The sequence below is a fragment of the Microtus pennsylvanicus genome, chromosome 4 (assembly GCF_037038515.1).
Source record: "Microtus pennsylvanicus isolate mMicPen1 chromosome 4, mMicPen1.hap1, whole genome shotgun sequence".
Lineage (NCBI taxonomy): Eukaryota > Metazoa > Chordata > Mammalia > Rodentia > Cricetidae > Microtus > Microtus pennsylvanicus.
This window is the reverse complement of record NC_134582.1, coordinates 45,007,139-45,034,765: the sequence shown is the minus strand read 5'-3', so window position 1 is coordinate 45,034,765 and position 27,627 is coordinate 45,007,139. Positions and strand designations below refer to the sequence as shown.

General features: G+C 46.2%; 1 protein-coding gene across 14 annotated transcripts in view; it reads left to right on the top strand.

Moving 5' to 3' along the window:
* LOC142847804 (protocadherin gamma-C4) overlaps positions 1 to 27,627 on the top strand; it is a 191,244-nt gene that overhangs the window by 70,935 nt on the left and 92,682 nt on the right. The window contains exon 1 of one of the 14 annotated variants that reach the window (XM_075968898.1): positions 1,218 to 3,766. The exons of 9 other annotated variants lie outside the window; for them this stretch is intronic. In XM_075968898.1, coding sequence (XP_075825013.1) covers positions 1,388 to 3,766 — 2,379 coding nt within the window. In that variant the 5' untranslated portion in view covers positions 1,218 to 1,387. Of the gene's footprint in view, positions 1 to 1,217; positions 3,767 to 6,664; positions 9,202 to 11,654; positions 14,241 to 18,843; positions 21,457 to 24,071; positions 26,659 to 27,627 lie in introns of those variants that run through there. 4 more of the 14 variants (XM_075968882.1, XM_075968896.1, XM_075968890.1 and 1 more) reach the window with 4 other exon arrangements.

Below are 27,627 nucleotides of genomic sequence, written 5' to 3'. Positions count from 1 at the left end.
GGCATACTGTTGTAAATAGGGTTTCCAGATATAATCAACATGTATTAGATTCTCAAATACATTTCTAAACAAAGAGAAGAAGTCATCACTAAACTCGGGGAGCTATTGAAAGCATGCTCTCCAGGGAGGTTTCCCCTCAATTCTGAAGTTATCTTGAAATATAAAGCAAGTGCATAAGAAGGGACCAGTACTGGAGTTCTATAGTCTTTAGTTCCTGAGCATCACAAAGTAAACCATTGTTCCCTCGGTGATTTGAGTGTTGATGTTATGGTTTATAGTGAGAATAACTGTAATGGGAAATGGGGTGCCTAACAGTTCAGCCTGTATCATTTCTTTACCGGAGGTAGTGGAAGTGAGAATCACATAACAGTACTGTGAGGCAATTGTTCAAAGTATTTTTGCAAAATTAAATGAGTTGAATGATGAGTATGAATTGCACCTGGATCAAAACAAATTTCATCCAGACATGGTGGTGCACACCTTTAATCCCAGCATTTGGGAGGCAGAAGCAGGTGAATCTCTGTAACTCAACATCAGCCTGGTGGACATATTTCCAGGACAGCCACTCTATGTAGATAGACCCTGTCTTAAAAGAAGAAAAGGGAGGAGGGGAATAATAAAGGAAGCAGAAGAAGGAAGAGGAGGAGGAAGGAGGAAGAGGAAGAAGAAGAAAAGGAAGAGGAAGAAGAGGAAGAGGAAGAAGAAGAAGAAAAGAAGAAGAAGAAGAAGAAGAAGAAGAAGAAGAAGAAGAAGAAGAAGAAGAAGAAGAAAAGACTGACACTCTCAGAAAATGAAGTATGAAGTAAATCAGACTGGATATGCCTTAAAAAGGAGATAAAGCATTTGGGATTTAAAAAAAGAAGGAAATTTATACCACCATATTGCTGCTCAATAAATATGCAATGTTATTGCTCCCTGAGATTATTTAGGCCAAGACTTGTTACAGTCATGTTTGGCTCACTAGTGGAGTATTAAAGATTTAAGCACACTTATGTCAACAGATATTATGCCTGTAGAGACATAATCCTGGAAATTTTTGCTAAAAAGCATTTCTGATAATAGATGTTGAACGTTATTTAATGTATGGAAATTACTTAAAAAAACGGCAAACAACAGAGGTTGCAGTTTCCTACTGTGGACTTTGGGTGCCGCTGTTGGCCAGTCTGGAGAGCCTGGAGCTCCATATCTTGCGCAGCCGCAGAGCGCTTTCCGAAGAGCCCTTTCTCCGCCTTATCCTTTACACCGCTTCTTCCAAGCAGAAGAAGAATAGTTTCGTGAACTAGAACTGGCATCAAAGAACATTTGGAGCCAGGAATATCCGCAGCACGGAGCTTCCTCGTAACCCGGCGTCTCCAGGTTGGTGAGCGAGCAAAGGGGAAAAAGAAGAATGTGGGAGGGCGCTGCGGAAAGGCGCCGGGGACAGAGGCCGCCAATGCTCCTTCCTTTCCTGCTGCCTTTGTTCTGCACCGCGCTCTCTGAGCAGATCCGTTACAAGATGCCCGAGGAAATGCCCACCGGCTCGGTAGTGGGGAACCTCGCCAAGGACCTGGGCTTCAGTGTCCAGGAACTACCGATGCGAAAGCTGCGTGTCAGTTCCCAGAAGCCTTACTTCAGTGTGAGCGCAACCAGCGGGGAGTTGCTAGTGAGCAGCAGGCTGGACAGGGAGCAGATTTGCGGGAAGAAGTCGTTGTGTGTTCTGGAATTTGAGGCTGTTGCTGAAAATCCGTTGAACTTTTATCACGTGAGCGTGGAGCTTGAGGACATTAATGACCACATGCCAAAATTCACGCACACATCCTTTGAATTGCAAATAAGTGAGTCCACAAAACCAGGGACACGATTTATCTTAGGATCCGCCTATGATGCAGACATTGGAACCAATTCTCTGCAGAATTACCAGCTGAGTCCCAACGATCATTTTTCACTTGTGAATAAAGAGAAGTCAGACGGTAGTAAATACCCTGAAATGGTACTGAAGACACCTCTAGACCGGGAAAAGCAGAAATCCTACCACTTGACCTTGACTGCTTTGGACTTTGGGCATCCACCCCTCAACAGCACTGCACAGATACAAGTCCTAGTGACTGATGCCAATGATAACCCTCCAGTGTTCAGCCAAGATATATACAGGGTGAGCCTGCCAGAAAACGTGCACCCGGGAACCACCGTGCTTAGGGTGGCTGCCACCGATCAGGACGAGGGTGTCTATTCCCAAATCACGTATTCTTTTAGCGAAGCTGGCCAGATCACACAATTTAGCCTGGATTCTAATACCGGGGAAATTACTACTCTGGATACATTAGACTTCGAAGAAGTCAAAGAATATTCCCTTGTTTTGGAAGCAAGGGATGGTGGGGGAATGATTGCACAATGTACAGTGGAGATAGAAGTCCTGGATGAAAACGACCATGTCCCCGAAGTGTTGTTCCAGTCTCTACCGGATCTCGTAATGGAGGACGCTGAGCCAGGAACACACATCGCTCTGCTTAAAACCCAAGACAAAGATTCTGGACGTAATGGAGAAGTTATCTGCAAACTAGAAGGCGGTGTTCCATTTAAAATACTCACTTCCTCAAGAAACACATATAAATTAGTGACAGACGGGGTTCTAGACCGCGAGCAGAACCCAGAATACAACATTACTATCAGAGCCACGGACAAGGGTGAGCCGCCCCTCTCTTCCAGCTCTAGTGTCATCTTGCACATTGGGGACGTGAACGATAACGCTCCAGTTTTCACAAAGGTTTCATACCTGGTCCATGTAGCAGAGAACAATCCACCTGGAGCCTCCATCGCCCAAGTTAGCGCCTCTGACCCGGATTTAGGGCCCAATGGCGATGTTTCCTACTCCATCATAGCCAGCGACCTGGAACCTAAATCGCTGTGGTCATACGTGACCGTGAACGCACAGAGCGGAGTGGTGTTCGCGCAGCGCGCCTTCGACCACGAGCAGCTCCGCTCCTTCCAGCTGACACTGCAGGCGCGTGACCAGGGCTCGCCTGCACTCAGCGCCAACGTGAGCATGCGCATACTGGTGGGCGACCGCAACGACAACGCGCCCCGCGTGCTGTACCCCGCGCTGGAGCTCGACGGCTCTGCGCTCTTTGACATGGTACCTCGTGCTGCCGAGCCCGGATATCTGATCACCAAAGTGGTGGCGGTGGACGCCGATTCCGGACACAATGCCTGGTTGTCGTACCACGTGCTGCAGGCCAGCGATCCTGGACTCTTCAGCCTGGGCCTGCGCACTGGCGAGGTGCGCACAGCGCGTGCCTTGGGTGACAGAGACTCTGCGCGACAGCGCCTTCTGGTCGCTGTGCGTGATGGTGGACAGCCACCACTCTCGGCTACAGCAACGCTCCACCTGATCTTCGCTGACAGCCTGCAGGAGGCCCTGCCAGACCTCAGAGATGACCCACTGCCCCCTGACCCTCAAGCTGAGCTGCAGTTCTACTTGGTGGTGGCCTTGGCCTTGATTTCTGTGCTTTTCCTCCTGGCTGTGATTCTAGCCATCGCACTTCGACTGCAACACTCTTCCAGCTCCTCTGTCTGGGGCTGCTTTCAGTCAGAAGTTGTGGTTCCCCCCAACTACAGTGACGGGATTTTGCCGTATTCCTACAACCTGTGTGCAGCTCCCACGGGGAAGGCAGAGTTTAATTCCCTAACATGTAATGATCAGTTGAATTCAGGACAAGATATACTTTTTGGAGATTCAGCGGGAGCCTTGTTTCCACTTTGTAATTCCAGTGAGTCAACGTCCCATCAGGTGAGTTTCCTGCGAGTATAATATACTCCTTTCTACTCACTTGGCCATATTCTCAGGAAATATATACTTTTCAGATAGAGCCAGTTCTTAGGGCAATGCTGGTGAAGAGTTGGTGGTGTGGTTCAGTGTTAGAGCACCTGCCTAGTGTGCTGACTCAGTCCCTAAGACCACCATGAAAAGTTTAGTGGGTTAAAAAGTGCTCATGGGGGCTGGAGAGAGACTCAGCAGTTAAGAGCAATGGCTGCATCGCAGGTGCCTCGCAGCTGACAATTTTCTGTAACTGCAGTCCCAAGGGATCGGACTCCCTCTTCTGGCCTCTGAGGGTACCAGACACACACAGGGCACAGACACACATGCCAACAAAACCAAATACATTTAATAGACAAATAATACATTTAACAGATAAATAATCCTGAACAGTGATCATCTAATTCTTCAAAGAATAAAGTATGAGCACTTCTGTGCCTTATAGGTATGGCGTACCAAACTCAAATGATCAGAAAGTGGTCTTACCTACAATGTGAAAATTTACTGACTCTCCCTAGAATTTAGTGAGCGTTCTCCATGAATTTTCTTCTTGTTGCTTAATACAATATAAGATGAATACTTGTTGTAGCTTAAACATACTGTAATTATAAAAGCAGTCATGGAGCTGGGTGTGGTGGCTCATGTCTTTAATCCCAGCATTTGGGAAGTAGAGGCAGGTGGATCTCTGGGTTTGAGGCCAACCGAGAGTTACAGTACTGCCTAGAAAAAACAAAACAAATGAACAAAAGTCATTGAGGCTCAGCAGTTAAGAACACTGGCTGCTCTTTCAGAGGACCTAGGTTCAAATCCCAGAACCCATATGGTGCTTCACAACTGTCTGTAAGTCCGGTTTCATGAGATATGACACCCTCTTCTGGTCTCCAAGGTGAAAGACGTGAAAGTGGTGCACAGACTTACGTGCAAAGAAAATTCCGTACACACAAAAAGTCACTGAAATGATCCTTAAAGAAAAAAAGTATTTTCTACTGATGTATCTGTTATAGTTTCTATAATCTGTTTGTTTCATGTGATTAATTCCTTTCCCAACAAAGACTCCCAAAATAAGATCTCTTAAGCTTAGCTTTATGTCCATGGCCCCTTGGACATAATTTTATGCAATATGTTATGTGTGGACAGTTACTTAGCAGAAGGTTTAGTATTCATCAGAAAATCAAAAGGTTTAATACTATATTATATACAATGCCAGAATTTGGTAAATGAAGGCAGGGCTAGCCTGGACTATGTGAGACCCTTTCTAAACGAACAGCCCAAAACCCAGAAGGTCAAAAGCAGGCTGTTATTGCTGGAAGTGTAGGTTTTTGAGAGTTTCTTTGTACTGAAGCTCATTCAGTAGGCTCCCCCATTGGAGAAGAGATGAACAATGCTTTTGCTCTGTTTCTCCCTGACACACTCCAACATGCAATCTTAAAAATTATTACTAGTATTGTTTGTAAATAATATGGGGGTAGACATGCGGGTAGAGGACAACGTTGTAGATTTCATTCTTTCCTTCTACCTTTTATATGGCTTCCAAGGATAAAACTCATGTCACAAGGTTTGGAAGGCAAGTGCTTCTGTCTGCTGAGCCATCTGGATGAACTCTAGCAGAAAATTCTCTGTCTTTTCATTGTTCTCCTACATCAAAATATGTAGAGGCCTTCTACAAATTTAGACTATCTCTAGGAGAAAAGTAGTCTTGAAGTTTTCAAAATTTTAGCAAAACTTTCTAATCTGATGTGCATATAAAAATAATATATACAAAAAGTCATAGTACATTGTGTTACTCCTGCTGGGCAGTCTATAGCACCTGCTTCAGTTACTGACCACTTCAAACTACCGATGGAAAGCGTTTTTGTAGTGGCATTTACTGTTTGGCTTCTTGTGATAGCTATGTGTTCCTCACTCTTTGTTGTTCTCTGGGTGAAAGCTGTAGTAGTGGAGCTAACCGTGTGTGTGTGTGTGTGTGTGTGTGTGTGTGTCTTAAATAGTCATCTCATTTAAAATGTAACTATTGCCAGGCTTGGTGGTACACACTTTTAATCCCAGCACTGGAGTCAGATGTAGATGGAGCTCTGAGAGTTTGAGACCAGCCTGGTCTACAGAGTAAGTTCGAGGACAGCCAGGGCTACATAGTTAGACCGTGTCTCAAAAAAACTATCCATAGAGTTTTGCTTTTAATTGTTGTCTTTATCTGTTCCTTTCAAGTATCTATCAACTAGGAAGAAATCCATGATTTAAATAAAATAACAAACCAGTATAATCTCTGATTTAAAAAAAACAACTTGAATTTGTTAAAATTTCACAATCTTAATATAAAAACTTATCAGTGTGTAATTAAAAATAACATTTAGAAAGGAATTGTAAAAGCATCAACTCTGTGGAAAGCTACTACAACGGTTAGTTTAAACCAGATAAAACAATCTCCAAATAATCATCTTTAAAGGATCTTTTCTAGTCTGAAATTAGGGTTCTTAATTAAACCGTATGTACTGAAAAGTTTCTCACAAAGCTGGGAAACATCGGGAAATAAAACTGCCCTGTTTTCTTTTAGGAGTGAATGTAAACCGCCATTTGATGCAATGTTAATCCACAGACCAAATAATTAACATAATCACACTTTATCACACACACGTTTGCACTTTCTTCTGAAATAAATATTTAGGAACAAATTTAAAATTAAAGTAATGAAAAGCGCCTAATAAAAGCTTAAGAAACTGCGTCTGAGTGCAGTAACACTTTAGGACTCTAAGCGCCGCTGTTCACCTGCTGGGAGAGAAATGCACCCCCGAAAAGCCATCAGATTCTCAGCGCTGACAAAATCAGACTGGCAGATTCCAGAGTCCAACTGCGGAACTGCGGTGAAATTCCGTCCCCAGGTTTGTGGCTCTCCAGCTTTCCGTAAGATTACTGTTCCCATCACCGCTACCAAAAACCCAACCGCCTACGCCCAGTGAAGACTGGGAGGATTCTTGTACGAATGAACAATGGCTGCTTCCAAAAATCAACACCGGCAAAGCGGGCTGGCCCTATTGTGTACGCTGATGGGGACGCTGTGCCAGATCGGGGTAGGACAGATTCGCTACTCGGTTCCAGAAGAGACAGACAAAGGCACGGTCGTGGGTAACGTCTCCAAGGACCTGGGGCTGGAGCCCCGCGAGCTGGCGGAGCGCGGGGTCCGCATCGTCTCCAGAGGTAGGTCGCAGTTTTTTTCTCTAAACCCGCGGAGCGGCAGCTTGGTCACCGCGGGCAGAATAGATAGGGAGGAGCTGTGCGCCCAGAGCGAGCCCTGTCTTGTAAATATTAACATCCTAGTTGAGGACAAAGGAAAACTCTTTGGGGTAGAAATCGAAATAACTGATATTAATGATAATAATCCGAAGTTCCATGTTGAAGATCTGGAAGTGAAAATTAATGAAATCGCTGCCCCCGGAGCACGGTACCCACTCCCAAAAGCAGTTGATCCAGATGTGGGCATAAACTCCCTCCAGAGTTACCAGCTCAGCCCCAACCAACACTTCTCTCTGGATATGCAAAGAGGAGACCAAGGGGCTATAAACCCAGAGCTGGTGCTGGAGCGCACCCTGGACCGAGAGGAAGAGCCCATTCACCACCTGGTCCTCACCGCCTCGGATGGTGGCGACCCGCGCCGCTCCAGCACAGCGCTCATCCAGATCACAGTGTTGGATACAAACGACAATGCCCCTGTTTTCGACCAACCGCTTTACCGCGTGAAAGTCCTTGAGAACGTGACCCCGGGCACCTTGCTGCTTACAGTGAGAGCTAGCGACCCGGATGAGGGTGCCAATGGGAAAGTGACATATAAATTCCAGAAAATTAATGACAAACAGTCCCAGTTATTCCATCTTGATGAAATCACCGGGGAAATATCAGTAGCGAAAACTCTGGACTATGAAGAATGTTCATTATATGAAATGGAAATACAGGCCGAAGATGTGGGTGCGCTTCTGGGGAGAAGTAAAGTGATAATTATGGTAGAAGATGTAAACGACAATCGGCCGGAAGTGACCATTACATCCTTGTTTAACCCAGTGCTGGAAAATTCTCTTCCTGGTACAGTAATCGCCTTCTTGAATGTGCATGACCGAGACTCTGGAAAGAACGGTCAAGTTGTCTGTTCCACACACGAGAACTTACCTTTTAAATTAGAAAAGTCAATAGATAATTATTATAGATTGGTGACATGGAAGTATCTGGACCGAGAAACGGTCTCTGTCTACAATATCACGGTGATAGCTTCAGATCTAGGAGCCCCACCTCTGTCTACTGAAACTTACATTGCCCTGATTGTGGCAGACACTAATGACAACCCTCCTCGTTTTCCCCATACATCCTACACGGCCTACATCCCAGAGAACAATCTGAGAGGTGCCTCCATCTTCTCCTTGACTGCACATGACCCTGACAGCCAGGAAAATGCGCAGGTCACTTACTCTGTATCTGAGGACACCATACAGGGAGCACCTCTGGCCTCTTACATCTCCATCAACTCAGACACTGGCGTCCTGTATGCACTGCAATCTTTTGACTTTGAGAAGATTCAAGACTTGCAGTTTTGGGTTATTGCCAGTGACAGCGGAAACCCACCACTCAGCAGCAACGTGTCATTGCGCTTGTGTGTATTGGACCGGAATGACAATGCTCCTGAGATTCTATACCCGGGCCTCCCCACAGATGGCTCAACTGGTGTGGAACTAGCACCCCGCTCTGCAGAGCCTGGATACCTTGTGACCAAGGTGGTGGCGGTGGACAGAGACTCAGGACAGAACGCCTGGCTGTCCTACCGCCTGCTCAAGGCCAGCGAACCTGGGCTCTTCTCGGTGGGGCTGCACACGGGGGAGGTGCGCACTGCCCGGGCCCTGCTGGACAGAGATGCCCTCAAACAGAACCTAGTGATGGCTGTGCAGGACCACGGCCAGCCTCCTCTCTCCGCCACCGTAACGCTCACTGTGGCCGTGGCTAACAGTATCCCTGAAGTGTTGGCTGACTTGAGCAGCATTAGGACCCCTGGGGCCCCAGAGGATTCTGATCTCACCCTCCACTTGGTGGTGGCAGTGGCTGTTGTCTCCTGCGTCTTCCTTGTCTTCGTCATTGTCCTCCTAGCACTCAGGCTTCAACGCTGGCAGAAGTCTCGCCAGTTCCAGAGTTCCAGAGGTGGATTGCCCCCTGCACCTCCCTCACATTTTGTGGGCATCGACGGGGTCCAAGCTTTTCTGCAAACCTATTCTCATGAAGTCTCCCTCACTTCAGGCTCCCAGACAAGCCACATTATCTTTCCTCAGCCCAACTATGCAGACATGCTCATTAACCAAGAAAGCAGTGAGAAAACTGATTCCTTACTAGCATCCATAGATTTCCATGAGAGTAAGGACGAAGATGCGTGTGCTCTGGTAAGTTCGCTTCTCTGGCTCTCATAGCAATTTTGAGATATGCTGAGACTTGTGTGTGCATTTAAATGATGGCAATGTCAAACTGAACACTTAAGAGTCATAGGGTGCTGAAAAGATTGTTTTCAAGGGAGTTGTGTTAGTTATCAGAGTGCTTGCCTAGCTTCCCCAAACCCTGAGTTTGATCCACAGCATCACACAGACTGTGCAGGGTTGCACATGCTTGTAATCCTAGCCCACGGGTAGGGTTGGTGATGGCAGGAGAATCAAAAGTTCAAGTTCATCCTCCAGTATTTTATTAAGTTCAAGGTTAGCCTGGGTTATGTGAGACTCTGTCTGAAAACACCAAAAAGACCCATGCCAAAAGCTTAGACAAGACATTGTTCAACCTTTAAACATCCCATTGTTCTTTCTCTAAACATCTACCACACAGTTTTCTACTTGCGCACGTGTTTGTTCTAAGTTAGTACTACAGAAAAGTAATTGGTGTGTCCAGATCCTTAGTCGTTACCTCAGTAATCATCAAATATGTCACCGTTATATTAGTCTACAAGTAGGCGCTGCAAGATTTCTCGACTTTAAGCATCTTTTGAGGCCTGCTTTCTTCATCAGCGTTCATCAAACTCAAACCACAAGCACATTTTACAATACAGAACTTGGCAGGGGTGAAACCTGTGCATGAATGTTGAGTGGACGTGTATATAAACCTTTCTGGGTCTGTACCAATGGAAATATGGAATCTAAACCCTCAACTAGTGATTAATCTCCCTCCAAAGGAAAAGTAACAAAATCTAAACTTAAACTTTCAGCTGGGGAGGGGGTGGCACATGCGTTTAATCCAACACTCATGAGGCAAAAGTAGGTGGATCTCTGTGAGTCTGAGACCAGCCTGGTCTACAAGACAAGTTCCAGGACAGCCAGGCCTGCTACACAGAGAAATGCTGTCCTGATAAAACAAAATTAAGAAAGGAAGGAAAAGAAGAAATGTTCATAAGATACTGAAGAATCTGTTTCAGCAGACTGACTTACCTGAGCATTTTAGGCTCCACATCCATCTGAAATGGTGAGATGATAAACAAATTCCAAATAAGTCACCAATTTCAGAGAAAAAAGAACATTTCAACTAAACTATACACATTAACTGTGTTCCTTCTCGTAGCATTTGAATAAAGCTAACTCCTAGTTTGTCACCAGTCAAAAATGGAAGACAAGATAAAGCCTTTGTGATTGTTGAGAAGGATCTTTCCCAAGGACTGTGCAGTGTTCCAGCCTATGTTACATATACACTGTAGTAGAAATTAACTTCATGCTTTCTGTAACATCTGGGCGCACATTCATTTGATGAGACAACTACATAATTAGCACTTTGTTATTTTGTTAGGGGTAAAGAAAGTTGTCTCTTGTCTAGTGTGTGCAAAGTATTGCTTTGATTTCCATCACTTAAAAAACTAATTAATTAGTGGAATATAAAGTTAAACCAAATATCATTATATTCAGTAACTATGTGTTGGGCCTACTATGAGTTCAATTTCTCCAATTTCAAAGTCATTACATTATAATAGTATAGTGCATGGATAAAGAAATAATTTTTGCAATATTTTGCAAATAATATTTGCAACACAAGTAAAATATTGTGTTTCAAATAGCTAATAATTTCCCCAGTAATTTTTAGAATAAATTAATGTAATATAAAAAGTAGGATAGAAACTATATAATTTGGAAATAAGAAAAGGAGGAACTTAGCAGGCTGTACTATATCTGGGCTACATCACTGAGACCGTCTTCTCAAATGAGTATCTCCTAAAGAAGTAATGAAGATTCTCTTTGTTTTTATAAAGAGAATATTGACATTTCCAGGAAGAAAGGACATCTGAGGTATGGGACAGATCTGCCCAACCATAAAATTAATAATAATAATTTGCAACAGTACTGATATTTCCAAACATTATGAAACAGCATTGATTACTTAGAAATATTGAAAGAATTCTAGAAATAAACAAAAGAGGAGTGAGAGTAGTTTCAACACAACAGCCAACAAGAAATAAATTTGTGACAATAATAATATAATAGACTCTGAGTGTAAGACTAATGTCACATTAGTTATTAAATTCTCACTCAAAAGGGTAACGCTTTGCTTTAGGTAAAAACACAGTCAATGCAGTGACCAAAGAATGGACCAACATATATAGGTTTGCATGAAAACCATGTGGTATTTCCAACAATATTGAAAGAATAAAAAGATATATGAAAGAGGTGTTTAACATCTCTGTTCAATATTTGAATATTAAAATATGACTTATTTAGTTAGGCACAATTGTAATATTAGTTGAGAAAAAGAAAAAAAAACTTCAAAACAGCAGAGGCTGCAGTTTCCTACTGTTGACTCTGGGCGCCGCTGTTGGTCAATCTGGAGAGCTTGAAGCTCCGTATCTTGCGCAGCCGCAGAGCGCTTTCCAAAGAGCCCTTTCTCCGCCTTATCCTTTTATACCGCATCTTCCAAGCAAAAGAAGAATCAACCGTTTCGTGAACTAGAACTGGCATCAAAGACCATTTGGAGCCAGGAATATCCGCAGCACGGAGCTTCCTCGTAACCCGGCGTCTCCAGGTTGGTGAGCGAGCAAAGGGGAACAAGAAGAATGTGGGAGGGCGCTGCCGAAAGGCGCCGGGGACAGAGGCCGCCAATGCTCCTTCCTTTCCTGCTGCCTTTGTTCTGCACCGCGCTCTCTGAGCAGATCCGCTACAAGATCCCCGAGGAAATGCCCACCGGCTCGGTAGTGGGGAACCTCGCCAAGGACCTGGGCTTCAGTGTCCAGGAACTACCGACCCGAAAGCTGCTTATCAGTTCCCAGAAGCCTTACTTCAGTGTGAGCGCAACCAGCGGGGAGTTGCTAGTGAGCAGCAGGCTGGACAGGGAGCAGATTTGCGGGAAGAAGCCGTTGTGTGTTCTGGAATTTGAGGCTGTTGCTGAAAATCCGTTGAACTTTTATCACGTGAGCGTGGAGCTTGAGGACATTAATGACCACATGCCAAAATTCATGCACACTTTCTCGGAGCTGCAAATAAGTGAGTCTGCACAACCGGGCACCCGATTTATATTAGAGGTAGCAGAAGATGCGGATATTGCCTTAAACTCGCTACAGAATTATAAACTCTCTCTTAGCCCTAGTTTCTCACTAGTGAATAAAGAAAAACAAGATGGTCGTAAATACCCGGAGTTGGTATTGGAGAACACTTTAGACCGTGAACAGCAGAATTTCTACCGATTAGTCCTGACTGCTTTAGACGGCGGGAATCCTCCCCTAAGTGGCACCACTGAGCTTCGGATCCAGGTAACTGATGCCAACGATAATTCTCCGGTGTTCGACCAGGAAGTGTACAGAGTTCGCCTTCCAGAAAACGTGCCCCCAGGCACAACTGTGCTACAGGTGACAGCTACCGACAAGGATGAGGGCGTAAATTCAGAGATTACTTATTCCTTCTACAGAGCTGGACAAGTGTTCAGTCTAAATTCAAAGAGTGGAGAAATTACAACACAGAGGACACTGGATTTTGAAGAAATCAAAGACTATTCTATAGTGGTGGAAGCGCGCGATGGTGGAGGCCTGGTTGCTCAATGCACAGTTGAAATTAACATTCAGGATGAAAATGACAACAGCCCAGAAATTACAGTTCGCTCTCTACTCGAAACGATTCCAGAAAACGCAGCGCCGGGAACACTAATTGCATTGATCAAAATCCACGACGGAGATTCCGGGGAAAACGGGGAGGTTAATTGTGGACTAGACGGTGAGGTGCCCTTTAAAATCATCTCCTCTTCCAAAAACTCGTATAAATTAGTAACAGATATAACCTTAGACAGAGAGCTTACCCCAGAATACAATGTCACCATCACCGCCATTGATAGAGGCAAGCCACCCCTCTCCTCCACGACAAAAATCACCCTACACATTGGTGACGTCAATGACAACACTCCGCTTTTCCATCAGACATCCTACTTGGTGTATGTAGCCGAGAACAACCCACCTGGAGCCTCCATCGCTCAAGTCAGCGCGTCTGACCCGGATTTGGGATCTAATGGCGATGTTTCCTACTCCATCCTAGCCAGCGACCTGGAACCTAAATCGCTGTGGTCATACGTGACCGTGAACGCACAGAGCGGAGTGGTGTTCGCGCAGCGCGCCTTCGACCACGAGCAGCTCCGCTCCTTCCAGCTGACACTGCAGGCGCGTGACCAGGGCTCGCCCGCGCTCAGCGCCAACGTGAGCATGCGCATACTGGTGGGCGACCGCAACGACAACGCGCCCCGCGTGCTGTACCCCGCGCTCGAGCCCGATGGCTCAGCGCTTTTCGACATGGTACCGCGCGCCGCCGAGCCCGGATACCTGGTCACCAAAGTGGTGGCGGTGGATGCAGACTCGGGACACAATGCCTGGTTGTCGTACCACGTGCTGCAGGCCAGCGATCCCGGACTCTTCAGCCTGGGCCTGCGCACTGGCGAGGTGCGCACAGCGCGTGCCTTGGGAGACAAAGACGCGGCGCGGCAGCGTCTGTTGGTTGGTGTTCGCGATGGTGGACAGCCGCCTCTCTCGGCCACCGCCACGCTGCTTCTAGTATTCGCTGACAGCCTGCAGGAGGCCCTGCCAGACCTCAGTGACCGCCCACTATCCCCTGACCCTCAAGCCGAGCTGCAGTTCTACTTGGTGGTGGCCTTGGCCTTGATTTCTGTGCTTTTCCTCCTGGCTGTGATTCTAGCCATCGCGCTTCGACTGCGACACTCCTCCAGCCCCTCTGTCTGGGGCTGCTTTCAGCCTGGACTTTGTTCTGAATCTAGACCTGTGGTTCCCCCCAACTACAGCGAAGGTACTTTGCCATATTCCTATAATCTGTATGGTGCACATGTCGGAAAAACAGAATGTAATTTTCTAAAATGCAGTGAGCCATTGAGTTCAGGACAAGGCCTTCTTTGCCCTGAGTCATCGGGGGCCTTGTTTCCACTTTGTGATCCCAGTGAGCCGACTTCCCACCCGGAACCTCTAACACCGGTGAGTTCCATTGAAACTTTTGCTTCTCTCTTCCTGAACTCCCCAACTATCTTTAGTTACATGCCAATACAGCACATTTTCTGGTCGTGTTAGTCCTCTTCAAACAAGTTAAAATGGCTCAAAGTTCTATTTCCTTTCATCAATGAAGATGACGTGAACTTTGATATAAAATGAGCTCCAGAAAGAAATGTAAAAGGTTGTAAAATGTAAAAACATCCACACAGTACTGAGAGTGTGTGCTGTTAGCTTCACAACAGAGTAAGTGGAAAGTTTTTCCAAAGTGATTGAAATTTACCGGTTGATTTTCACTTTTTTTGAGACAGAGTCTTGCTTTGTAATTTCTAGGGTGGTCTTGATTCATGACTCCCTATGTATCCCAGGCTGGCCTGGAAGTTATTATACTGTGTGTCAGAGGCCAACCTAGAACTGGAGGTTCTACTGTCTCAGTCTCCTGCAGGCTGGATTATAAATCTGAATCACCATTCTTTCTAATTTTGGTATACATTGGCAAACATTAAATTTAGAGTACATAGTAATTTGCCAGGTAGTAAGTGGCCCAAGCCTTTAATCCCAGCACTCAGGAGGCAGAGGCAGGCGGATCTGTTCGAGGCCACCTGGTCTACAGAGGAAGTCCAGGACAGCCAGGGATCTGTTATACAGAGAAGCCCTGTCTCAAAAACAAAAACAAAAAACAACAACCACACAACCAAAAAAAAGTTACTTCATCCTTTAAGCATGAAACCACTCATTGTTATCCCTCTTTACTGACTTCACTGCGCGCTCCCTTTCTTGTGTTTATTCCTCATAGTTAGCTCCTTAGACTTACCTAACAAAGTCAAGGCTTTCTGACTCCCCTAAAAAGATGTGAAAACTACTTGTGTGTTTGTGGAATGAAAGAGACTTGCTGAGTTCTTCAGATTCATCTCACTGAGTTCTATCACTTTGGGGGGGGGGGACTGTGAGATCCTACAGGAAAGAAAAGATTGGGGTTGGGATTCAGTGGTGGAGCACTACTTACAGGACGGGGTGCAGTGGTGGAGCACTACACAGGACGGGGTGCAGTGGTGGAGCACTACTTACAGGACGGGGTGCAGTGGTGGAGCACTACACAGGACGGGGTGCAGTGGTGGAGCACTACTTACAGGACGGGGTGCAGTGGTGGAGCACTACACAGGACGGGGTGCAGTGGTGGAGCACTACTTACAGGACGGGGTGCAGTGGTGGAGCACTACTTACAGAATGGGGTGCAGTGGTGGAGCACTACTTACAGGACGGGGTGCAGTGGTGGAGCACTACTTACAGGACGGGGTGCCATGGTGGAGCACTACACAGGACGGGGTGCAGTGGTGGAGCACTACTTACAGGACGGGGTGCAGTGGTGGAGCACTACTTACAGGACGGGGTGCAGTGGTGGAGCACTACTTACAGGACGGGGTGCAGTGGTGGAGCACTACTTACAGGACGGGGTGCAGTGGTGGAGCACTACTTACAGAATGGGGTGCAGTGGTGGAGCACTACTTACAGGACGGGGTGCAGTGGTGGAGCACTACTTACAGGACGGGGTGCAGTGGTGGAGCACTACTTACAGGACGGGGTGCAGTGGTGGAGCACTACTTACAGGACGGGGTGCAGTGGTGGAGCACTACTTACAGGACGGGGTGCAGTGGTGGAGCACTACTTACAGAATGGGGTGCAGTGGTGGAGCACTACTTACAGGACGGGGTGCAGTGGTGGAGAACTACTTACAGGACGGGGTGCAGTGGTGGAGCACTACTTACAGGACGGGGTGCAGTGGTGGAGCACTACTTACAGGACGGGGTACAGTGGTGGAGCACTACTTACAGGACGGGGTGCAGTGGTGGAGCACTACTTACAGGACGGGGTGCAGTGGTGGAGCACTACTTACAGGTTGGGGTGCCATGGTGGAGCACTACACAGGACGGGGTGCAGTGGTGGAGCACTACACAGGACGGGGTGCAGTGGTGGAGCACTACTTACAGGACGGGGTGCAGTGGTGGAGCACTACTTACAGGACGGGGTGCAGTGGTGGAGCACTACTTACAGGACGGGGTGCAGTGGTGGAGCACTACTTACAGGTTGGGGTGCCATGGTGGAGCACTACACAGGACGGGGTGCAGTGGTGGAGCACTACTTACAGGACGGGGTGCAGTGGTGGAGCACTACACAGGACGGGGTGCAGTGGTGGAGCACTACTTACAGGACGGGGTGCAGTGGTGACTCTGGAGTTATAGACTGATATTAACCACTATGTGGATCCTCTAGAAGAGAAGCCAGTGCTTTTAACTGCTGAGTCATCTCTGTTTAGCCCCTTCCTCTAATTCTTTTTGTTTTGGTTTTGTCTTGGGTATGGAGGTTTTGGTTTTTGAGACAAGGTTTCTCTGTTTATGGTTGTTCTGTAACTCACTCTGTAGACCAGGCTAGTCTCTACCTCCTGAGTGCTAGGATTAAAGGTGTCACCACCACCTGGCTACTTTCCTCTGATCCTTTATATATAATCTTTGAAAAAGGAAGGGTAAGGAGAAAACACTAGATTCATCTTATAATTTGAAGTCACAAAGGTTTTCCCACCATGCTTGTAGTGGGTTCTGAGTTAGTGCTTCTTAAAGGCCAAAGCTACTAGTTAGGTATGCATACAAGACTGCCATCTCATATTACGTCTTTGTTTGGTTTCCTCTGACAGTCATAATATAGTATATGACATCTTTAAGAACATATTGCTTATTTTCATAACACCACTTACCACTTACTTCTTAGTCGTAGACATTCATTCTGTATTTTGTGTTCTTTTCACTAAATTATTACTTAACTTTAAATGAACTTTAGAATAAGAAGTGTATGATTGCCGGGTATTGGTGGCACACACCTTTAATTCCAGCACTTGGGAGGCAGAGGCAGACGGATCTCTGTGAGTTTGAGCAAGCCTGGTCTACAAGAGCTAGCTCCAGGACAGGTTCCAAAGCTACAGAGAAACCCTGTCTTGAAAAAGAAAAAGTGAATGCCCACTTTAAAATTTAATAATTTCTTGCTTCCTTTCTTTTCTTCTTGTCCTGGGGATTGAGCTCATGACCTCAGACATCTAGGCGAGTTATTTTCTAATGGGCCATATCTCAACCCTTGAACTGTGTGAAGGTTGGGGATGTAGCTCAGGGGTAGAACACTTGCCTAGAATGCTGAAGTTCTAGGTTCCATCCCCAGCAACACACACCACACACACACACACACACACACACACACACACACTGTCATGATGAAGGATTGAACATTTCCTTTTTTCAAATGTTAATTTTTATTTTCCCAATACCTGTACATGCATCATACATTCACATCAAAAGCTCAACCTTTTGTGAACTAGTGGAAAGGTTTAAATGGTCACGTGAATGTGAGGTTTAAAACCTTAATCCTGCCTGTACCTTGTGACAGCACATATTTTGTCCCAATTCTTAGGAGGCAGAGGCAAGTAGGATCTCCATGAGTTTGAGGCCAGCCTGGTCTACAGAGTGAGTTTCAGGACAGCCAAGGGCTACACAGTGAAACCTAGCCTTTAAACACACACACACCTCTATCTTGTTAAGATTTTTATATAAATAGGTAAGGTAAGAAATATATAAATATCATCCAAGTAAAATTTTTGTATAGCACAAAAGTTTTAAAGAAAATGAATTTTATCATTAAGATTGATAAATTTATTATATCTTCAAAGTAGGTACTCCATCTATATATTCATTTAGTGTAATTATGACCCATACTTGGTGGTGTGTGCTTTTAATCCCAGCACACTGGAGGCAGAGACAGGGGGATCTCTGTGAATTTGTGACCAGTCTGGTCTATATAGTAGTTCCAGGACAGCCAGGGCTACATAATGAGGTCCTGCCAGGAAAAATAATGGAACCAATATAATTATGGAATAAACATGTATATCATACAAGTATAAAGGAAATGATGGATATTACATAACATTCATATCAAAATTATGTCTAAGAGTTGTAAAGACATGCAAAACAAAGCACCACAGAAATAAAATTATAACAATTTAGAGAGTGTGTACATCCAAAATTTAAAGTGAATTAGGTTAACATTAAGCTAAAACTCTTCAGAGAGTTAATACGGAAATATTATTCCACTTCATTTACAACTCAGATATTCACAAATTGTCATTTTTTTGCAATATAAATACAAGAAAATGCCAAGAAAATCTAAAATCACAATAAGAATCCAATACTATTTTCATCAATCATCTATAATCAAATATGTCACGGGGGAGGGGATTCACACGAGTAGAACCACTCCAGAGGCTGAGGCAGGAGTATTGCTTGAGTACAAGCCTTCAAGACCAGCCTAAGTGACTCCATTTCTGTAAGACACTTTCTCGAAGAATCAAAAGGAAGTAAGGATGGAGGGATGGATGGATGAAGAAAGAAACAAAGAAAGAAAAAAGATTGGGAAGAGGGGAAAGGAAAGGGGACAGAAGGAGAGGAGGCTTGAGAAAGGAACGGAGGGAAGGAGGGTGTAGTAACCATTTAGGACTCTGAGCGCCGCTGTTCACCAACTGAAAGAAAAACTCCGCATTCCATCCGGATTTTCACGTCAGCAACTACACAAAGCCCTGTGTGTCCTACAAACTGGTTCCCGGGCAAAGCTCAACCTTTTAACTTGGAGCGCTCTGTCTTTCTCCTGAGGAATAAGTATCATCGGACAATTGTGGAAAGAAAAGAAGAGACTAGGGAGTAAGTGAGCACAAAAAGCATTCTGAGAAAATTTCGGAGCAAAAGCAACAATGGCTGCCGGCACCAGACGCCCGCCCTGCAGAAGACTGATCCTCCTTTGCGTGCTGCTAGGGATGCTGTGGGAGGCCAGGGCCAGGCAGATCCGCTATTTGGTACCAGAAGAGACAGAAAAGGGTTATATGGTGGGAAATATCTCTAAGGACCTGGGACTGGATCCCCGTGAGCTGGCGGAACACGGAGTTCGCATCATCTCCAAAGGTAAGACTCAGCTTTTCTCTCTGAGCCCGCGGAGCGGCAGCTTGGTCACCGCAGGCAGGATAGACCGGGAGGAGCTGTGTGCCCAGAGCACGCCCTGTCTCCTAAGCTTTAAAGTCCTAGTTGAAGACAGAGTGAAACTTTATGGGGTGGAAGTAGAGGTGCTTGATATCAACGACAATCCGCCGAAATTTGAGGCTGAAAATTTGATAGTAAAAATCAGCGAAATCGCTGCCCCCGGAGCACGGTACCCACTCCCAGAAGCGGTTGATCCAGATGTGGGCCTAAACTCACTCCAGAGTTACCAGCTCAGCCCCAGCCAACACTTCTCTCTACACCTGCAAACCGGAGACGACGGAACTGTAAACCCAGAGCTGGTGCTGGAGCGCACCCTGGACCGAGAGGAAGAGCCCATTCACCACCTGGTCCTCACCGCCTCCGATGGCGGCGACCCGCGCCGCTCCAGCACAGCACTCATCCAGATCACAGTGTTGGATACAAACGACAATGCCCCTGTTTTCGACCAACCGCTTTACCGCGTGAAAGTCCTTGAGAACGTGACCCCAGGCACCTTGCTGCTTACAGTGAGAGCTAGGGACCCGGATGAGGGTGCCAATGGGAAAGTGACATATAAATTCCGGAAGATTAATGAAAAACGGTCCCTGTTATTCCATCTTCATGAAAATACCGGGGAAATATCAGTAGCGAAAGCTCTGGATTATGAAGAATGTTCATTATATGAAATGGAAATACAGGCTGAAGATGGTGGGGGACTGAAAGGGCGGACCAAACTGGTAATTATGGTAGAAGATGTAAACGACAATCGGCCGGAAGTGACCATTACATCTCTGTTTAGCCCCGTGAGGGAAGATGCGCCTCCAGGGACTGTAATCGTTCTTTTCAATGCTCAAGACCAAGACTCGGGAAAGAACGGTCAAGTTGTCTGTTCCATCCAGGAGAACCCGTCTTTTAAATTAGAAAATTCAGTAGATGATTACTACAGGTTGTTGACAACCCAGACTCTGGATCGAGAAAAAGCTTCTGAGTATAACATCACAGTGACGGCAACAGACAGGGGAACCCCATCCATGTCCACAGAAAGTCACATCACCCTGTACGTAGCTGACATCAATGACAACCCACCTGCCTTCTCTCAAACTTCATACTCAGTCTATGTCCCTGAAAACAACCCCAGAGGCACCTCCATCTTCTCAGTTACTGCCCACGACCCCGATGACAGTGAGAACGCTAAGGTCACTTACTCTTTGGTGGAGACCACCATCCAGGGAGCTCCACTCTCCTCCTACGTCTCCATCAACTCCGACACCGGTGTGCTCTATGCTCTGCAATCCTTTGACTATGAGCAGTTTCGAAATCTGCAGATACAGGTGAGGGCAAGCGACAGCGGACATCCCCCACTAAGCAGCAACGCGTCCCTGACTGTGTTTCTACTGGATCAGAATGACAATGCTCCCAGGATCCTGTACCCCTCCCTCCCAACTGATGGCTCCACCGGTGTGGAGCTGGCGCCCCGCTCAGCAGAGGCCGGCTATCTAGTGACCAAGGTGGTGGCGGTGGACAAAGACTCGGGACAGAACGCCTGGTTGTCTTACCGTCTGCTCAAGGCTAGTGAGCCCGGACTCTTCACAGTAGGGCTCCGCTCAGGCGAAGTGCGCACGGCTCGGGCGCTGCTAGACAGAGACGCACTCAAGCAAAGCCTCGTGGTGGCTGTCCAGGATCATGGCCAACCCCCTCTTTCTGCCACCGTCACTCTCACAGTGGCTGTGGCAGACAGCATCCCCGACATCCTGGCTGACTTGGGTAGTGTCGACACTCCTGCAGACCCTGATTCTGATATCACACTCTACCTGGTAGTGGCAGTTGCTGTGGTCTCCTGTGTCTTCCTAGTCTTTGTACTTGCACTGCTGGTCCTTAGGCTAAGGCGCTGGCACGCTTCGCATCTGCTACAGGCCACATCGGGCGGATTGACTGGGGTACCACCATCATATGTTGTGGGCGTGCATGGGATTCAAGCTTTCCTACAGACCTATTCTCAAGAGTTCTCCCTCACACCTGACTCTGGGAAGAGCCACCTAATCTTCCCGCAGCCCAACTACGCAGACACTCTCATCAGCCAGGAGAGCTGTGGGAAAAGCGAACCTGTGTGCAGCTCAGTTGAGTCCAAGTTTCCCATTGATGACACTCCTTTGGTTCCTGTGAGTTTGGGTTTTTTCCCTTTATTAATTTATGATAATTAGCTCTCTGTTTTCATGTTGCATAAGTCGATGTTTACGTGTTTGTAACCACTCAAGTTTTCACTGAGCCTAGTCTTTCAGTTGATTGGTCGGACATCACTGATATGATTTTAACTTTTTTATTATTACATTCTTGTCAGTAGGGGCAGTTCCTATTTTCCTGCATGGCTAGAGCGGCTTGGTTGGTCATGGTGACTCTCTACTATCTCTCCAGCTGGAGTTCTCTTCCTGACATTAAGTGGTCATTGTTCCTCATGCCCCTCAGTGTAGTTCTTGCTCCTAAAATAGTTTCCAGTGTGACACTTCCGTAAGGGTGAAATAATAGGTGACCCTTTCTTGGAGAAACAGCTGAAACCCCACAGTCTCTGCCCCCAAATTTCTATTTTGTGACAAGAAAATACCTCAATGAACTATTGTTTTTCAGACTGTAAGTTTGAAGAAATTATTTATGCTAAAGATCTTTTCTGAGGCCAGGTGGTGGTGGCGCACACCTTTAATCCCAGTGCTCAGGAGGCAGAGGCAGGCAGATCTCTGTGAGTTTGAGGCCAACCTGGGCTACAGAGTGAGTTCCAGGACAGGCTCTAAAGCTACACAGAGAAACCCTGTCTCGAAGAGTAAAACAAAAAAGAAATCTTTTCTGAGGGTGATTCAAGTTTCAGCTATGATTCCCAAACCCCAGCAAAGCCTTTTTGTCTTTTCTTCTTTTAATGCTGAAAATTGTAGAATCCTTTACAGTAATGACATTAAAGGCGTGGGTTTCCTAGTGCTATAGTGTCAAGTTATGAAAAATAGCTTCACACTCTTCTTTCAAGTGTATGCTTGCGCAAGAGAAGTTGCTAATATGAGGAATTAAAAATTTGTCAAATATAGGGAATTAAAATTTTGTCTCCAGCTCAATTCGCCAACCTCAAGAAGTAGTTAGGATATAAGTTAGAAACTGGTATCTGAACCTTTGCAGAAGAATCTAAAAAGATTTTCTTGGATTTTAACTATTAGGAAAAATAATTTATTACTTGGTTTTTTCAACATAAGGTCAACATTCAAGGATGGCATGCAGGAGAACACTTGAACATAACTTTGGAGATGGGAGTATTGCTCAGTGGCAGAGTACTTGGCTGTCCTGTGTAGACACTCAGTTTCCCTGTGCCTGAAAAAGAAAGGGAAAGAGATGAAACCTCCAAATGTCTATTCTACAGCCTGGTGCCTGTCTTTAATCCCAGCACTTGGGAGGCAGAGGCAGGCAGATCTCTGTGAGTTTGAGGACCACCTGGTCTACAGAGTGAGTTCCAGGACAACCAGGTCTATGTAGAAAAACACTGTCTAAAAAATGTGTTTTTTCAAGACAGGGTTTCTCTGTAGCTTTGGAGCCTGTCCTGGAACTAGCTCTTGTGCACAGCTCTGGGTTCAATCTGCATCACCTTAAAAATGAAGTAGAAGAAACCACTCTTTCTTCTGTATGCTAATAGAAGAAAATAAGAATTCTCTGGAAATCTAATTTTCTAATTATGTAGTATAGAAATTTTTCAAATTTCTCTTCTGAGGAGTCACATCTGTATTTAAATTAATGCATGTAAAATGCACATTAATTTGGGGAAAACATAACACAGATACTCGTGATGTATGTATCTATGACGTGGTAAGTAGATAAGAGTCTACACAAAACATCTCTTCTCAATGCTTATTAGCATATGTTAATCATGACATTTTCATACATGTGTGCAATGTGTTTCAATCACATTCAGTTCCCATTACCACCCCTCACCTCCACCGTACTCCCACGCTTCCCCTTCCTCTTCCCAACTGGCCCCACTACTTCGTCCATGTCTTTTGTGTGGTTTTTATCAGAGTGGTTTACAAGAGCACAGGTGAGGACATTTTTGTTTGTCTTGGTTTAGTTCAGTTGGCTTTTTGACTCAGGGTCCTGTTGTATCTCCCAGGCTCATCTTCAATTCTTTATCTTGTGCTTGCAGACACATGACTTCACACCCAACTGCCCCTTAGCTATAAAACCACAACATAGGTACCTGGGCTGATGACTGGAAAGGCTGTGGGAAGCAAGCAGTGCTGGTGCTCTTAAGCTATGTGTGTAGATAACAGATTGTAGAACATAAATAGGCTGGAAATGAAATTACTGGTATTTTTGTTTCTTTAAAAAAGAAAGTGTCAAATTACACCATATATTTTGGATTTTCTCCTCAATAGCCAGAAAGATCAATGCACACTAAACAAAGATTGGCTTTATATTCATCCCTGTCGAAGGTGGTTGGTTGGTCTGAGCTATACCTGAAGATTCATAACACAATACTTAATATTCTACAGTGTCGTACAAATTTCCAATTATATATAATTGCCTTTAAAACCTTAATACATAAGTACTCACTGTACTCCCATAGTAAGATTAAATTTTGCGGATATTGCATAGCTGCATATTCAGAACAATATATACATTTTGGAAAGGGATTTCTAAACAAGATAAACTGCAATTCCACTCAAAGCCTCTGGGCGCCGCTGTCGGCCAGTGCAGCGCAAACTCCAAAGACCCGGATCCTTCGGTCTCTAGGCTGGAATTTCCTGCGCAGAAGCGAATACATTCCAAAGGGAACTCTCATTCACAGAGACTAAGACACGGATTCCCAGACCCAAACTGGGATCCCGCTGTCCTGGGTTTAACGCACTACTGCCTCAGAAAACGGCACTCTATCCTGCTGTGAAGAACCAAAGACCCAGAGAGAACCTGAGCCAACAATGGGAGGGAGCTGCGCGCACAGGCGGCGCCCCAGCCGCCCGCAGGTACTGTTTACACTGCTGCTGCCTTTGTTCTGTCCCGCGCTGGCCAAGCCGGTCCGCTACTCCATCCCGGAGGAGCTGGACCGCGGCTCTGTGGTGGGGAACCTGGCCAAGGATTTGGGGCTCAGTGTCCTGGAAGTGTCGGCTCGGAAGCTGCGGGTTAGCGCTGAGAAGCTGCACTTCAGCGTAGACGAGGAGAGCGGGGACTTACTGGTGAAGGACCGCATAGACCGTGAGCAGATGTGCAAGGAGAGAAGAAGGTGTGAGCTGCAGTTGGAAGCCGTGCTGGAAAACCCCTTGAATATTTTTCATGTCGTTGTGGAGATTGAGGACGTTAATGATCACTCTCCTCAATTCGAGAAGAAAGAAACGCGTTTAGAAATTCTAGAAACTGTGTCAGTTGGTACACGAATACCCCTTGAGCCTGCCACTGACCCCGACATAAGTTCGAATTCAATTAAAGATTACCAGATAAGCCCCAACCCTTATTTCTCACTAATGGTTAGAGTTAATCCTGATGGCGGCAAAATCCCGGAGCTATCTCTTGAGAAACTCCTAGACAGGGAAGAACAGAGGTCTCATCGCTTGATACTGACTGCCTTGGATGGAGGGGACCCGCCTCGGAGTGCTACCACTCAGATAGAAATATCTGTAAAGGACACCAACGACAACCCTCCAGCGTTCAGCAAGGAGGAATACAGGACCAGTGTTAGTGAAAATCTGCCGCCAGGATCCTCCGTGTTGCAAGTGACAGCCACTGATGAGGATGAGGGCGTCAATGCTGAGGTAAGTTACTACTTTCGGAGCACGGCCCAGAGCACAAGGCACATGTTCTCTCTAGATGAGAAAACAGGCGTGATTAAGAATAACCAGCCATTGGATTTCGAAGATGTAGAAAGATACACCATGGAAGTGGAAGCGAAAGATGGAGGCGGTCTCTCCACACAGTGTAAAATCATCATAGAAGTCCTAGATGAAAACGACAACAGTCCAGAAATAGTCATCACCTCTCTTTCTGAACGTATCTTGGAGAATTCTCCCCCAGGAGTGGTGGTTGCCCTCTTCAAAACGCGAGATCGGGATACCGGGGGAAACGGAGAAGTGACTTGTGACATAGGCAAAGACCTGCCTTTCAAGCTTCAGGCTTCTTCTAGCAACTACTACAAGTTAGTAACAGATGGAGCCATAGACCGAGAGCAGGACCCACAGTATAATGTCACCATCACCGCCACGGACAGGGGCAAGCCACCCCTTTCTTCCAGTACAACCATTACTCTGCACATCACTGACGTAAACGATAACACTCCGGCTTTCCAGAAGTCGTCTTACATAGTCCACGTGGCGGAGAACAACCCACCCGGAGCCTCCATCGCTCAAGTCAGCGCCTCGGACCCGGATTTGGGATCCAATGGTCACATCTCCTACTCCATCATAGCCAGTGACTTGGAACCTAAATTGCTGTGGTCTTACGTGACTGTGAACGCACAGAGTGGAGTGGTGTTCGCGCAGCGCGCCTTCGACCACGAGCAGCTGCGCTCCTTCCAGCTGACATTGCAGGCCCGCGACCAGGGCTCGCCCGCACTCAGTGCCAACGTGAGCATGCGCGTGCTGGTAGGCGATCGCAACGACAACGCACCCCGCGTGCTGTACCCCGTACTTGAGCCTGACGGCTCAGCGCTTTTCGACATGGTACCGCGGGCCGCCGAGCCCGGATATCTGGTCACCAAAGTGGTGGCGGTGGATGCAGACTCGGGACACAATGCCTGGCTGTCGTACCACGTGCTGCAGGCCAGCGATCCTGGACTCTTTAGCCTGGGCCTGCGCACTGGCGAGGTGCGCACAGCGCGTGCCTTGGGAGACAAAGACGCGGCGCGGCAGCGTCTGTTGGTTGGTGTTCGCGATGGTGGACAGCCGCCTCTCTCGGCCACCGCCACGCTGCTTCTAGTATTCGCTGACAGCCTGCAGGAGGCCCTGCCAGACCTCAGTGACCGCCCACTATCCCCTGACCCTCAAGCTGAGCTGCAGTTCTACTTGGTGGTGGCCTTGGCCTTGATTTCTGTGCTTTTCCTCCTGGCTGTGATTCTAGCCATCGCGCTTCGACTGCGACACTCCTCCAGCCCCTCTGTCTGGGACTGCTTTCAATCTGGTCTTTGCTCTAAGACTAGGCCAGGGGTTTCTCTCAACTATAATGAGGGGACTCTGCCTTATTCCTACAATCTGTGCGTTGGGCATACTGGAAAGGCAGAGTTAAATCTCCTGAAATGTAGCGCACCCCTGCCTTCTGCCGAAGACATAGTTTGCAGTAGTTCTCCGGGGGCTTTAATTCCGCTTCACGTTGGGGATGATTTGACAACACATCCCGAGACTCTAACACCGGTAAGTTTTGTTTTATTCTTTAATAATCCTAGTTTCTCTTATTTCAGGCATAGTAACTTTGCTTTCATATCTAGGTTCATATTTGAAAAACCGGTAGCTAACTGCCACCATGTCTTCTCAATGGTGAAATGACAACTTTTGGTTCATAAGTTGGTCTTATCCTTCAGTGGAAAAAATAAAGTTAACAAATTGGAGATATCTCGTAAGGCTCTGGTTGGCAACAAAAGCAGTAAAACTCTTGGGGCTGGAGAAATGGCTCAAGGGTGAAGAGTTCTTGTTCTTGCAGAGGACATGCATTGGGTTCCCAGCACCCACAGGGGCTCAGAACCGCCATCACTGTAGTTCCAGGGATGAGGGTATCTGACGGTCTTCTGACTTCCTTGGGCTCCAGGACCAAACACTCATAAACACAAAATAATTTTAAATCAGTAGTCTTGGTGTTTAACCAAATAAATGAGTAACCTCTCCAAACTTGCTACTTAAATGAATTTATGCATCTAGTCTATATAATGACTAAAATGTTAAAGCATGTTGAACTATCAGATTGGTGCTCCTTCCTAAGAAAACATTCATTGTAAATCATTTCTGCCGCCTTTTGGTGTCTTCATTTATTTTCATGTTTGGTTTTTTTTTGTTTACCCATGAGCACTTGAGAAGTGATTGGGACATCAGCTAACAGGTCTTCCAATTTCTGTTCAGTGACAGATGCTTCTCTTGGGACATGACTAAGATTTGTTCACATTCCCAAGGTTTTGTAGTCCCCGAAAGTTAATGTAACTGACCTACAGGGATTTTTCTCCTCCCCTTCTACTTCTTCTAGCTTTCTTCCATGTTATATTATATCCTCCCTTTTCCTTAGAACTGCTTTTGTGCCTTTTCTCAATCTCTTCCTCTAGATTGAAAGAAATGATCTCCGAGAAAACTGGGAGATGTTCTTGCCCTTTTGTTTTCGGTCTCTGACTTTGATTT